The 12854-nt window shown below is 22.5% G+C and overlaps 7 protein-coding genes across 7 annotated transcripts; all 7 read right to left on the bottom strand. All coding sequences in view use genetic code 6, as the record gives it.

Annotated features, from left to right (window-relative positions):
* Positions 1-88: 88 nt before the first annotated feature.
* TTHERM_000628669 (hypothetical protein) lies at positions 89-602 on the bottom strand (the record flags this gene model as incomplete). The annotated part of the gene is made up of 2 exons (XM_012798463.1): positions 89-255; positions 569-602. The coding sequence occupies 2 exons, from the start codon at positions 600-602 to the stop codon at positions 89-91; spliced, it is 201 nt and encodes a 66-aa protein (XP_012653917.1).
* Positions 603-1308: 706 nt separating this feature from the next.
* Positions 1309-1996, bottom strand: TTHERM_00628690 (ubiquitin-conjugating enzyme; the record flags this gene model as incomplete). The annotated part of the gene is made up of 5 exons (XM_001019555.3): positions 1309-1448; positions 1519-1624; positions 1681-1758; positions 1809-1864; positions 1927-1996. The coding sequence occupies 5 exons, from the start codon at positions 1994-1996 to the stop codon at positions 1309-1311; spliced, it is 450 nt and encodes a 149-aa protein (XP_001019555.1).
* A 1410-nt stretch (positions 1997-3406) lies between these two features.
* TTHERM_00628700 (hypothetical protein) lies at positions 3407-3580 on the bottom strand (the record flags this gene model as incomplete). The annotated part of the gene is made up of 1 exon (XM_001019556.1): positions 3407-3580. One exon carries the CDS (start codon positions 3578-3580, stop codon positions 3407-3409), a length of 174 nt encoding a protein of 57 aa, XP_001019556.1.
* A 387-nt stretch (positions 3581-3967) lies between these two features.
* TTHERM_00628709 (50S ribosomal protein L7Ae) lies at positions 3968-5162 on the bottom strand (the record flags this gene model as incomplete). The annotated part of the gene is made up of 3 exons (XM_001471376.2): positions 3968-4258; positions 4886-4975; positions 5160-5162. The coding sequence occupies 3 exons, from the start codon at positions 5160-5162 to the stop codon at positions 3968-3970; spliced, it is 384 nt and encodes a 127-aa protein (XP_001471426.1).
* Positions 5163-6263: 1101 nt separating this feature from the next.
* On the bottom strand, positions 6264-7405 carry TTHERM_000628708 (nucleotidyl transferase family protein; the record flags this gene model as incomplete). The annotated part of the gene is made up of 2 exons (XM_012798462.1): positions 6808-7405; positions 6264-6745 (listed from the first exon to the last, which is right to left on the bottom strand). Exons 1-2 carry the CDS (start codon positions 7355-7357, stop codon positions 6264-6266), a joined length of 1032 nt encoding a protein of 343 aa, XP_012653916.1. The 5' UTR covers positions 7358-7405.
* Positions 7406-8229: 824 nt separating this feature from the next.
* Positions 8230-9628, bottom strand: TTHERM_00628710 (mannose-1-phosphate guanyltransferase beta; the record flags this gene model as incomplete). Its single annotated transcript, XM_001019557.3, has 5 exons — positions 8230-8364; positions 8462-8851; positions 8945-9249; positions 9315-9363; positions 9419-9628. 5 exons carry the CDS (start codon positions 9626-9628, stop codon positions 8230-8232), a joined length of 1089 nt encoding a protein of 362 aa, XP_001019557.3.
* Positions 9629-10055: 427 nt separating this feature from the next.
* On the bottom strand, positions 10056-12234 carry TTHERM_00628720 (vacuole membrane protein, putative; the record flags this gene model as incomplete). The annotated part of the gene is made up of 8 exons (XM_001019558.3): positions 10056-10509; positions 10760-10848; positions 10909-11025; positions 11086-11136; positions 11190-11312; positions 11362-11449; positions 11502-11630; positions 11689-12234. Coding segments are annotated over 8 exons (1446 nt in total), but the record flags the coding sequence as incomplete, so codon positions are not given.
* Positions 12235-12854: the final 620 nt, after the last annotated feature.

Raw genomic sequence — 12854 nt, 5'->3', positions numbered from 1 at the left:
AATTTATGTTGATCATTTGTTATATGTTAAATAATTATTTAATGCATCGTATATAAGATTTAGACCATTAGGCACTTAAATTAATTACTCAGTGGGAGAGTATTGTGCAAGTTTTTAAGGTCATTTACAACTTATTGCTTAACGATGAAAAGCCATTTCCACCCCCGACTGAAATAGGTTTTTCATCATTCTTTTATACGATGTCGGATTATACGTATACCAATGACCCACTATAAGTCTTAGGACACTTTTTCCCTATTTTTTAAATATATAAAAAGTATTTTTTAAACAAGCTAGCTAGCACAGAGAGATTGAGCAACTGCCTATCCAAGAAGATTCTCCGTTAAAAAAGAAAAAGAAAAAAGAAAATACAATGAAAAATAAAATTTCAAATTTAAAAAATTAAAAGATCATAACAAACATAAAATCTTAAAATAAAATTAGAAAATAAATAAATAAAGATAAATTAAATTAAATTAAAAATGAAATGAAAAATAAAATGACAAATAAATACAAATATTAAGTATAAAATCAGAAATAATTATTTTAAATATCAAAGTTTAAATACAATTAAAATCCTAAAATAATAAATAATCCATCATTTTTATATTCAAAATATTTTAAAAAAATATTTACTCAAATTATTTAACAGCTGATCTAAAATTAAAAATTCAATGAAACAACTTTCAAATATTTAAATCTCACATTTTTAGTAAATATAAATTGTTGCAGATTAGCAAAAGTAAAATCTTAATAAATTGTTTTTTATAATTAAAAATTTATGTAATTAACTTTAATAAACTTAAAGCATAAAAGTATAAATTATATAATTGATTTTAAGTGATTTATTAATAAATAGAAAGATGCTAATTTAAATTAGCTTCTAAAAAATTTTATATAATAAGCAATATTTTAATTTAACATTTTTCTATACTTCTGAAATAAAAATCAAGCGAATTTTCTTATTTTTGATGAATTACTTTTTCTTTTTGATTAATAACATAATTTTTATTACTATTTATAAAAGTAAATTTTTAACAATTATTTCAAATATTTAAAATGAAAAAAATTTTAATACATTTATAATTTAGCAATTTTTTATTTTAATGTTTAAATTAAAGTTATTTTTTAATTTAATTGCATTTATATGATTTTATAGAATTTTACATTTTATCTAAAAATTAAAATATTTTTGGAATATATTTTATCAGAAATTATTTTCACATATATAAAACAAACAAACAAACACCTATGACTTATTTAATGATATATTTCTATAGATATTATATTAAAATTAAATAATAATTCTCACATAGCATATTTTCTAGTCCACTGTTAACTTTTTAAGACATATTCATTTTTATTAGATCTATATTAATTTGCAATTTCAGGTACTAAAGGATCATCTGGATTTGGATCAGTTAGTAACGAGCTGATACTTAATAAAACTTCAGTTTTATTATAAAATTAATTTTTTAAAATATTGTTACTAAATTCTTTGTAATTTTGTTAATTTACCTTTAGAAATTGTAAGTGCTGGACTCCATTAATCTTTTAAGATATCAAGGCAAATAGAACCATTTGAATTTATATTAGGGTGATATATTCTTGTTTAAAAACTGACCTATTAATATATTATAAAATTGCATATGAGCAATATAATCTTAATTCAAATTTTACTCTTGGAGGTTTAAATGGGTAATCGTTAGGGAATATTATATTCAACAAAAATACTCCTCCTGCGTAAGGTGAATCTTCCTATTTTATTAAATTTTATTATAAATAGCTATTAATCAATCCTATTTTACAGGTCCCATAATTGCTGCAGTCCAATTAAAAATACTATCTTTAGAGATATCAGGTCCTAATTTTTATATATAAGTAAATTAAAATCAATGTTTAACAGGTTAAGAGGTCTAAATATACCTGCTGAACAGTTTCCAGGAGGATCCTTTTACAAATCCTACAATTCTTTTTATATTCTTTTTTAAGCCATTTATTAAATTCAACTTCTAAAAAATAGTGTTTAATTTTTAATTATATTGACAAAAAGTAAAAGAAAAAATATGTGATAAAATTTATGCTTAATTCCTTTTTTGATCTCTATTTCAATAGAGCATAATTGAAGATTGTTTATAAATTTTAAAGTAGTTAAAACTTTACTGCTATCTTTACAATAAATTGAGGCTCATAATCTATTCCATTCCATCAAATTTTCTTCGAACTAAAATAGAAATTTATTTTAAAATAAAGAAAAAATAAGTTTTAAAAATAAAAGTTTTTACAAAAAATTTATTTTAATTTACTACTCTTTTTATTTCCATGCAATTTTAAATATTTTGTATTCATTTTCTTTACTTAAATTACTTTAGCAGTCAAAATAAAAAGTTTATTATATTAAACTAAATTAATTTAGAACAAACTAGTTACTTATATTTATTTTATTTATTTATTTAAACTATTTTATAAATTTATAAATGTTATTCCCACTTAATAAGTAATTAATTTAATCATATAAATTACTACAAACTTTCTATTAAAAAATAAATATATCATTTTAAGATAAAAATAATATAAAAAAATAAAACATATATATTTAATACAAAAATAATTATAAAATTTGTTTAGTAGATACTTTAACTTAAAAGTCTTTTGATCTAATTTATATTTTTTTTCACTTAATATAAAAGAGAATTTGTTTTTAAACTTATTTTATTTGAAAATAGCATGTGAAAATAAATTTTATAATTGAACTATGTATCAAAATTTACAATATTTATTCAAAAAAAAAATTCATAAACATATCAGATATTTATTTTGCTTTATTTATGAAAAATAATAAAAAAGTTTTAGCAATAACTTAAATTTTTTGTAGTAACTAATATTTTATTTTGTATATTCACTTTTTTCTTCTATTCATTTTAAATTCAAATTAAATTTCAATTTATTAGAGAAAAATATTTTTTTTAAAATGTTTATTTTAGAATTAAATTATTTTAAATAAAGTTAATTTTTTATCATTCAAAATAAAAGATAAATTTGATTTAAACTTTTTAAACTATGAAGATTAAAAACAATCTTTTATTAAATTAGATTATATAAAAATATAATAGATTTATTTAAAAAAGATATTAATCTCTATCTTGTATATCTCTTCAGTTGTCTTAAATAATGTTTATATATTAAGTAACTTGCTCAAATACTTTTAATTAGATTAAAATTCATTTTTTAGTATTTTTTTATTGTTAATTTATTTTTTTTTCTTTACTTTTATTTGGTTTTTTTATCATAATTCAAATTAAAGAGAAATTGATGTTTAAAAAAATTAAATATTAACTTAGCTTAAATAGTTTTCAAATAAATTAGAGTAAAGAAATTAAAAAAAAAATTAAATCTATATAATGTATCACTTTAGTTATTTTAAATAACCTTGAGTAGCTAGCTTACTCCTTTTAATTCTAAATAAAATATAAATTTATTTTGGTTCTTGCTATAATTATTAATTTCTTTTTTAATAATAATTAGGCTGATTTATGATTTTAATTTATGCATATTCTTCTTAGGAATCTGTACTTTCCATTAATTTTAATGATAAATTTTCGAGATAATTAGGGTATTAATAATTGAATATTTATAATTAAGAATGATTAAAATGGATATAAAACTTGAATGAAATATGAGCGAAAGAGTAAATGATGAACGTGAGGACAAAACATAAATAATTACATGAAATGCAAAAAAATTATTATCTTAAATAGCAGGGTAAATTTTATACATATATTAGTAATAAGTTATAAGATATTCAATATATCCATCAATCCATATAGTTGCTAATATTATTTAAGTAAAAGTATATTATTGTATTTGTTTGAGCCAGTCACTCAAGCTAATCATTCGCTCTTTGCAATTTCTTTATCACTCTTTATTTTAAAACAAATTAGAAAATTATGTATGCATGCAAGTAACATCAAGCGTTGATGAAGAGACGTTCACATTTATCCTTAATATTTTTAATTTTTTCAGTTTGGTTGGAACGATCGTTTTTAACGATGGCAACAGCGACGACATTTCTGGAAGTACCGCAAGCTCTGCCTAAGTCCTTCTTTGAGGAAACGAAGACATAGGGGACGTTTTTATCTTCACACAATAAAGGTAAGTGGAGAACGATTTCAAGAGGAGTGGTATCGGCAGCAATAATAATAATTTCAGCCAAACCTCTGTTCAAAGCTTTGGTGGCTTCGTTAGCACCCTTCTTAACCTACAAGTAAATTTATAAAGTACGTTATAGAATGAATATAAATCTTCAAATTTTAAAGCGTATATTTGTATGTATTCTGTGTGCAATTAATTAATTGATAGCATCATAACCAGAAATTAGATAAAATTATTCATTTGTATCCCTAATATTTATTTAATTAATATAATTTTTTAAGTGTTTACTAATAGCTTTCAAATCTATAAAATCATATTATGATTTATATAAATAGCTATATAGTTTTTTGTTTTATATATATTAATTACAGACATACAAATAACTTTCATTTTATCATGTTTTTTACTTATTCATAAATAAATAGTAAAAAACACTGCCTTTCTCATTCTAAGCTGATTTGAGAGATTGTTAAAAATATGCTGCTATGTATTTTTCACTTAACAGCTTGCTTGTTGAAATATTTATATGAGGCTCTTAAAGAGAAAGGCAGTAAAATCAATTACTGTTCCAGTTATGAGCGGTATGAACTACTATAAAAAGCAGTCACTACCCTATCGAACTAGTTTGCTTTTAATTAAGCTCACTTTTGCTGATAAATTAGCTCTACTGCTACAACTACAAAAACTATACGCTTATAAATAGATCTATGTTTAAGAAAAGTAAAATTTTTACTTGCTTTTAAGTAGAGCAGGAAGTAACAAGATTGGTCAATTCCTTGGATAAGGTATCGTCAGCGAGGGGAGTAGCTCTTTCAGAAATTTCCTATAAATTATTAAAAATTATTTAAAATTGAAGTTTAAATCATAATGGAAAATAATCGGATTTTTATTCATGGTAATGAATAAAATTAATTCAAATATCATCTTTTCTCTTGCATAAGATATTTTATTTGAGCTTTTTTGGTGCATATTTTAATATGAAATGATAGAATTAAAAATGAGTTTACCATTTTTGATTGTTTAGTTAAGTGTGATAGTTTGTTTTATTTTATAAACTAGTTTTGTTTGTTTTTATTAATTTAAATTGAATAAGTATTAGTTATAAAGATTTATTATTAAATAATTTATTTATAGCTATTTTTATATCAAGAAGATTTTTAGTCTTTGAATTTTATTTATTTATTAATGATTAAACATAACAATATCTAACTATTTCAGCTAAAATAATTTGGTCTCTTTTTATTCTTATTATCACCATTTTAAGCAAACAAAAAACAAATAAGAAATATATAATAATTATTTATTTTCTTTCTTTCCATTCATTTTATATATTAAATATGTTCATCTTTTAATTATTTATTATTCTTTTCATTTAAAACAAAGTAGAAGTTGATTTATTTATATTTATTTTTCATATATTCGTTTATAAATAAAATTAAGAGTATTCTTCCATAATAATCCTTATTAAATAATAATCAAATCAAAAGAAAGCAATTTCTAAAATGTTTAAGAGACATTCATTCATTATATTTTCATTCAAAAATATTTTTTTTAATTTAGAAAAAATGTTCAATTAATTAAAAAAATCAAGAAAATATTTAAAAATAAAATATTAAAATAAAATCATTTAAAAATTGAATAAAATTCTACTAAAATATTATTCAATTAAAATTTGAAGAATAGAAAATTTATTTTTAAAATGATGTCAAAATTAAATTAACCTAATAATTTTCAATTAAAAAAGAATAGAAAATTCATTTTAACATATTTCATTAAATTAATAATTTTCAATTAAAATATAAAAAAAAGGAATAGAAATTTTATTTTTAAAATATTTAAAATTTAAATAAAATTATTAATTAACATATTTTGATAATAAATATTTATGATGCTATAAAAAAAAATATTCACAATAAACTAACTAATAAATTTTTTATAAAATAACATTTCAGAATTGAATATTAAGAAATATTAAGGAGGAGATTTACTTACTAAACTAATAAAGAAAATTAATTTATTTTGGAATTATTTCTAATATTTTTCAATTTGTTTAAATATTTATTTTATTCATAACTAACTTATTAATTTTTTTATTCATAACTACTAACTACTCATTTATTGTTATTGTTATTTTTATTATCATTTTATATTTTAAGTTACTCTAATTCTGATAACACATCATGTAAACCTTCTAACTCTTTTAACATTTAGTCATTATAGACATTATTAACTTGCTTAAGCATTTGATTTAAATACTAGTTGTCTTTTTCGATATCTATAAATAATCCTACACTTTTGTCTGTGCATAAAGGGTATTTGTGTTCCCAATTTTCAATCACTTATAAAATATTTCTTATGTCTTCAATTATAAAAGTGTAATTCTTAAGCCTCTAATCTAGGTTTTTTTATAAGCTCTATATTTTATTAAAGTCGTAGTTTTCAATACAACTTTTTATTTCTTCTCTGATTTAAACCAATTCTTAAATTGCATCTATTTCTAGAAAAACATCTTCAAGTTGGTTTAAAACTTCTGATTTTTCCTTCAAGTAAGAAATTTTTTCTTACTCAAATTAAACCCATCCATCATTTTCTTCTATAAAATTAATAATTATAATAATTTTGTTAATAAATCCTGTAATTTAAAATCTTAACTACCTGAAGTTTTATAATTCTCATCTAATTTCTATTAAATCTAATTTTCTGTATCATTTATAATCCTTTATTTCATTTCTATGGATTCTTCTAATTCTTAAATCTTTTTTTAAATTTCTCTTTTCCTTATGGCTTCACTTTAACAGCTTTCATCAATTTAAGTCTAGAAGAAATTATCAACTTAATTAGTTGTATCATTAGTTGAATTCGTTATCTACGATTTATTATTTAATGTTTATGACGAAGTTTCTTCAAAATTAGATTAGTTAGCTACAAATGATTTAGATTTGTACAAGCAATCTAAAATAAATTAGAATATATCCATAGCTTTATCGCATAATCCTTAATTATCTAATGTTGATTTCCAATCATTAATATCACTTTCAGTCCAATCTCTATTCTCCTCTGATAGATCTTCAATAATGCAATCTACTACAGACTAAATTATTTCAATAGATACCTTGCATTCTTTATCCTGGCATTCGTGCTTATGATCTTTGATTTCCTACAACTATAATTAAAGTAAATTAGTAATATCTGATTTTTAACTCATTTATAAAAACAAGTTGTATTTCAATAAAAGTAAAATTTGAAAATTTTAAATTAATAAAATATAACCTTAATTCATTGAAAATATCCTTTAATATTAAAGTAATAACTAAAGATCAATAATTTTTATGATCTCCGATAAGTATTTTTTTTTTTTGCAAAATTAATTAAAATTTTTAATTAAATCTTGACTTTTTTCTCAATCTACATTCAGCAAATCAATATTAATTCTAACAATATTTTTTATTAAAGTAATAAGCTTTACATATTTTTTTATAAACCCTTACATTTTTTTTATAAACTATTGATTGATTGTTTAATTTTATTATAATTTAACTAAATATTTTGATAGATCTTTCAGTTTTTGATAAGTCTTAAACAAATTACAATCTTATGCAAGTATCTTTTTTATTTATTTACAAAGTAAAATTTGTTAAATTTAACAAAAGCTCTTTTTAATTTATTTAGCAAATTTAATTTTTTTTTTTTTTGAAAGAATACAAATTTAGTTTGTTTTATTGCACTAATTAAGGTTTATTTTAAAGAATAATTTTTTCTAACTAAATATCAAAAATAAATTTTTTAACTAAAAATCATAGCATGCTAAGTTAAATATTTAATGGAGATTATTAAAAAATAGTTAAGCTGAAAATTAAAAAAAATAATTATAATCAATTAATTAAAGTAGAAGTTATTAGTCAGTTAAGCAAATTAATAATTTTGTAAAAGATATATTTAATAAAACAAAATTTTAATAGAAATTCAATAAATTTATTCAAAGCTTACAAAATTAATAATGAATAATATCTTTTTAATGAATGTAATACTATATGAAACATAAGATTTAAAATACAAGTTAAATAACTAAATATTATCTCACATTAAAATTTGTCCCTTTTCGTTAATGCTTGTAGAAATTACTTTATGAGGAAGTACACTGCAACCATTTATGAATAATTCATCCTTTATTTTTACATCTTCACCTAAAACAGTTAAACCTTCGATTCTTACCTATTTTTTATTAAAATTTATAATCAAACCTTTCTTCAGCATACATATTCTTGTCCTAATTAATAATGATTTTTATTTAAATAATAATAATATTTACCCATTTTCCAATCTTAGAGTCCCAGCCTACAATAGTGTTATCTACCCAAGAGTGAGCTCCAACAGTAGAGTTTTTGAGCATAACAACATTTTTAAGTCTTGCACCTTCTTCAACAATGCAGTCAGGTCCAATAGTTACATTAGGGCCTATAACGGCTGTTGGTGAAATCTTAGCTGTGGGGTCAATCAAAACATTTCCAATAATATTTTATCCGGTGCTTAAAGCTGAAGGATTTTTAGTTCTAATTGATTCTAAAATTAAGGTAGTACCAATAACGAAATCTTTAGGTTGGCCTACGTCCATCCAGAACCCAGGTAAATCCATGGAGTATAACTACGCTTCTTTAGCCATGGTAGGGAAAGTATTCAACTCAAGCATATGAGGTTCAAGCTGTTAGTTTACAAAATATTTTTTGAATATAAAAATTAATAGGTGAATTATAGCTAAATGTAAGAAATTGGGAAGAAAAAGAAAAAGGATTACAGGAATTCTATCAATAACAGAAGTGTTAAAGAGATAGATACCAGCATTAATTCTGTCAGAAATAAATTATTTAGGTTTTTCAATGAAACGCTCTATTCTGCCATTTGAGTCAGAAACTACAACTCCGTACTTAGTGGGATCTTGCACTTTAGTGAGGAGAATGGTGCCTTCCTTTTGATGATTTTTATGGAAAGCGAGCATCTCCTTGAAAGGGAAATCACAAATGACATCACTATTTAATACGAAGAATAAGCCTTCTGGGTTATCTTTAACTAGATGTTCTTTGGCTAATCTTAAAGGACCACCTTTAAAATTAATTTTAAAATAGTTAAGAAATCAATTTTGCTAAAATGAAAATATAAAATCTAACCTGTTCCTAAGGGTTCAACTTCTTGAGAGCAAATAATTCTGACTTTGTACTGTTAATTGTTAAAAATTTTCTTAAAAAACAAAACAATTTTGTGGGATTCTTACTTCTTCTTCAAATTATTTTATTTTTTCAATCATAGCTTTAGGCTAAAATCCGATGGCTAATATGATATCTGTAACACCAACATCAACCAAAGCCTTAATTTAATGGGTAACCAGAGGTTGATTGGCGAATTCAACAATTGACTTAGGGCAAGAAAAAGTCAAGGGTCTCAATCTTGTACCAAAACCACCTACTAAAATAAGAGCTTTCATTTTTTTATAGCTTTAATTTTTTGTTAATAAATTTTTTTTTTTAAATAATAACTTTTAATATTGACTAGGATGATAATAGTCTGTTTTAAATCAAGCAATAATGCATTAAAAATATATATATATCAATTAATCTTAATAATACATTGTAAGTTGATGATAGTTTATCGATATGCTGTATCATATAGACATTATTTTACACATAAACACGTAATTTGAGTATTTTTTTTATTTAAAAAAATTGTCTAATCTTTTTCTTAATGTTTTAGAATTTATACTATTCTTAAATCTATTTCATTCTATTTTTTAAATCAGATATCTAAAATAAAGCTTCAAAAGTATAAACTAATTTTCGTTTAAGCAATTTTGCACATTCTTAGATATTTGATACTTAAAAATCAAATCATTTTTTGTAATTTTATAGAAATTTCTAAACCATGAAAAATTCATTAATTTTTGGAATTTTATCACATAAAATAAAAAACAAACAAATTGCATCAAGATATTATTTAATCTGTTGATTAATTAAACACAAATAAAATTTATTAGTTTATATACAAATATCTTTAAATTTTTCAATTGTCTTTTTTCTTTTTGTTTTCTTCCTTTTGCTTCTTTTCGTTCTTGAGGTCTTCATAGTATCCCTAGGCAAGAGAGTTGATAATAGAAATTAAGAAGTATCCAATCATAAGCATAATGAAGTAATCCCACAATTACCCAATCAAAGGTTTTTCACCTTCACTGACAGCTCCATTAGCTAAAATGTTCTTTTGTTTTTCTAGCATATCGCTAAGTTTTCCTTTCAAGAAAGGAATTAAATTCTCGATAAATTGTAAAGCGTGTTCAACATGTCCTTGTGAGAAAATGAAAATTACGAAAATCATCTATTTATTTAAAAATCATTAAATTATTACATTGAATAATTTAGCAAATTAATAATAATTAATTCTCCAAGTAGAACTAAAAAATAAATGATACTTTTAAATATATTTATTTTCACAAGTTAATTTTCTAATAATTTTTATTGCAAGATTTCAATAAATTAATTCAGCCAAGTAATAGAAAAATAAAATGGAGAAATCTTAATTAATTTATTGAAAAAAAATAAAAAATAAGCAATAAATAAATAAATACCTAAATATGAACTTTGATGATTGACTTGCCAATAGCAACAGCTGAGAAGAAAGTCATAAAGGGTACTCCAAAATGACCGCAAGAAATACCTTTAATTATAATTTTTATTTAGCTTTAAATAGTAAAATGGAGTATTTATTTATTTTTACCAGCAAGATCAAAAAGGGGGTTGGGAATGGAAGCACATAATAAAACAGTGATCCATGCATACTTTTGTAGATTGTTGTAAATAAGTCTTTTAGCTACTGACATCAAGTCCTTGTCATCTAAATTAAAAATAAATAATATTTAATACAAAACTATAATTTTTTTAAAATTATTTTTACTCTTGTGAGCCTCAACATCTTCTAATTCTTCAATCTTTTTCTTGCTTGCAGCTTTATTAAGTTTAAATAAAATTAAAAATAATATCAATGTAAATTAGATTTACCAGCAGCTTTTGCGATAAAGTAAGGAGGTAATTCACCAAGAGCAGTTCCTAAACCCCATAAAAATGCTTCGAATTAAACGCTCAACAAAATATCCAAAAACTAAACAGGCTTCTCAACATTTTCTTTTGATAAAAACAAATTTTAAACTAAATCAAGGATAATAATTTTTACCTGGACAATGGCTAAAGTGATATGATTAGTCCCACTTGCTAGGAACGAATTCGGGTAAAGCATTGCATTAATATGCTCTGATTGTAATCTATTTATTTTTAAGATTAATTAACCTATATTAAGAGCTTATTTAATCATACGTTTGCAATTCTGGGTCCTAAGTAGAGAACAAAAGTATGTAATCCAGTTCCAAGACCAATAGAAGAAGCTACACCTAAAATAATCCAATAAGCCATAAAGTAGCCAACCTTTTCAGCATGTCTGTAATACTTTAATTATTTATATAAAAATCATGATAAGTTTTTGCCTTATTTTTGTCAATCTTACATCTAAATGAGGTCCTTAAATGAAATTAGGAGTAATTATCACAGCCAATACAACTGAAATTACAATAATGTGCCTCAAAACGAACTATAAGCCAACTTTAACATAACTGACTAAAACTAAAAAGAAATAATAGAAAGTTGTGAAAGGATGAGTCAATATGCTAATTGAATCTTCATCCTTTTCTTCCTTAACCTCTACTTCTTATTTTTTTTGCTTAGTTTCTGAAGTCTTCTTTTCTTTTTTTGTGCTCATACCCCTTATTTATATTTTTTAATTTTTGATTTAAATTATAAAGATTTAACAAGAAATCCTTAAGCCTGTTTTTAATAACCTTAAACAAATCTTAATAACTACTATGGAAAAGTTGGATTCACACGTATTTTATTAATTAAGATATCCTTCTATTTTCATGTTAGAATTTCTTGAAATTTAGTAAAATACAAAAAATCTAACTAACTAACTATTCTATATCTTCTATTTTATGATATAGAATAAATAATTATTTTTATTCCATATCAAAAATTTATTAATTAATTACATTATTTTACTAAGTATCCCTTTTATTAAACATGTAAAAATATTTTATAATAGTATCAAACCCGTCTAGCTCAGTCGGTAGAGCGCCAGCCTTTTAAGCTGGTGGTCGAGGGTTCGAGCCCCTCGGTGGGTGAATTTTTTTAAATATCAAAAATTATATCATAAATGAATAAATTGTACTAATACCTAACATCTATTAATTATATAAAATTAAATAAACAAAATATTTATAATTTTTTGAAAAAAATTGTATAAATCTCAAATAAAGAATTCTTTTAATAAAATTTGATGTAAATGTTAAACATTTATTAATTTAAGTTTTATGCTTGTTATAAATCTATATATAAATTTTAATTAATAATTTTATTAAATTTTTACAAACTTTTGATTTTAAAACATGTTCATTTCTTTTTACATTTTATATAAAAATTTTAACAATTATTAATAAAACCTATTGGGGTTGGGGTTGGGGTTGGGGTTGGGGTTGGGGTTGGGGTTGGGGTTGGGGTTGGGGTTGGGGTTGGGGTTGGGGTTGGGGTTGGGGTTGGGGTTGGGGTTGGGGTTGGGGTTGGGGTTGGGGTTGGGGTTGGGGTTGGGGTTGGGGTTGGGGTTGGGGTTGGGGTTGGGGT

The sequence above is a fragment of the Tetrahymena thermophila genome (assembly GCF_000189635.1).
Source record: "Tetrahymena thermophila SB210 genomic scaffold scf_8254584, whole genome shotgun sequence".
Classification (NCBI taxonomy): domain Eukaryota; phylum Ciliophora; class Oligohymenophorea; order Hymenostomatida; family Tetrahymenidae; genus Tetrahymena; species Tetrahymena thermophila.
The sequence above is the reverse complement of the archived record's forward strand: the minus strand, read 5'-3'. Positions and strand labels throughout refer to the sequence as shown.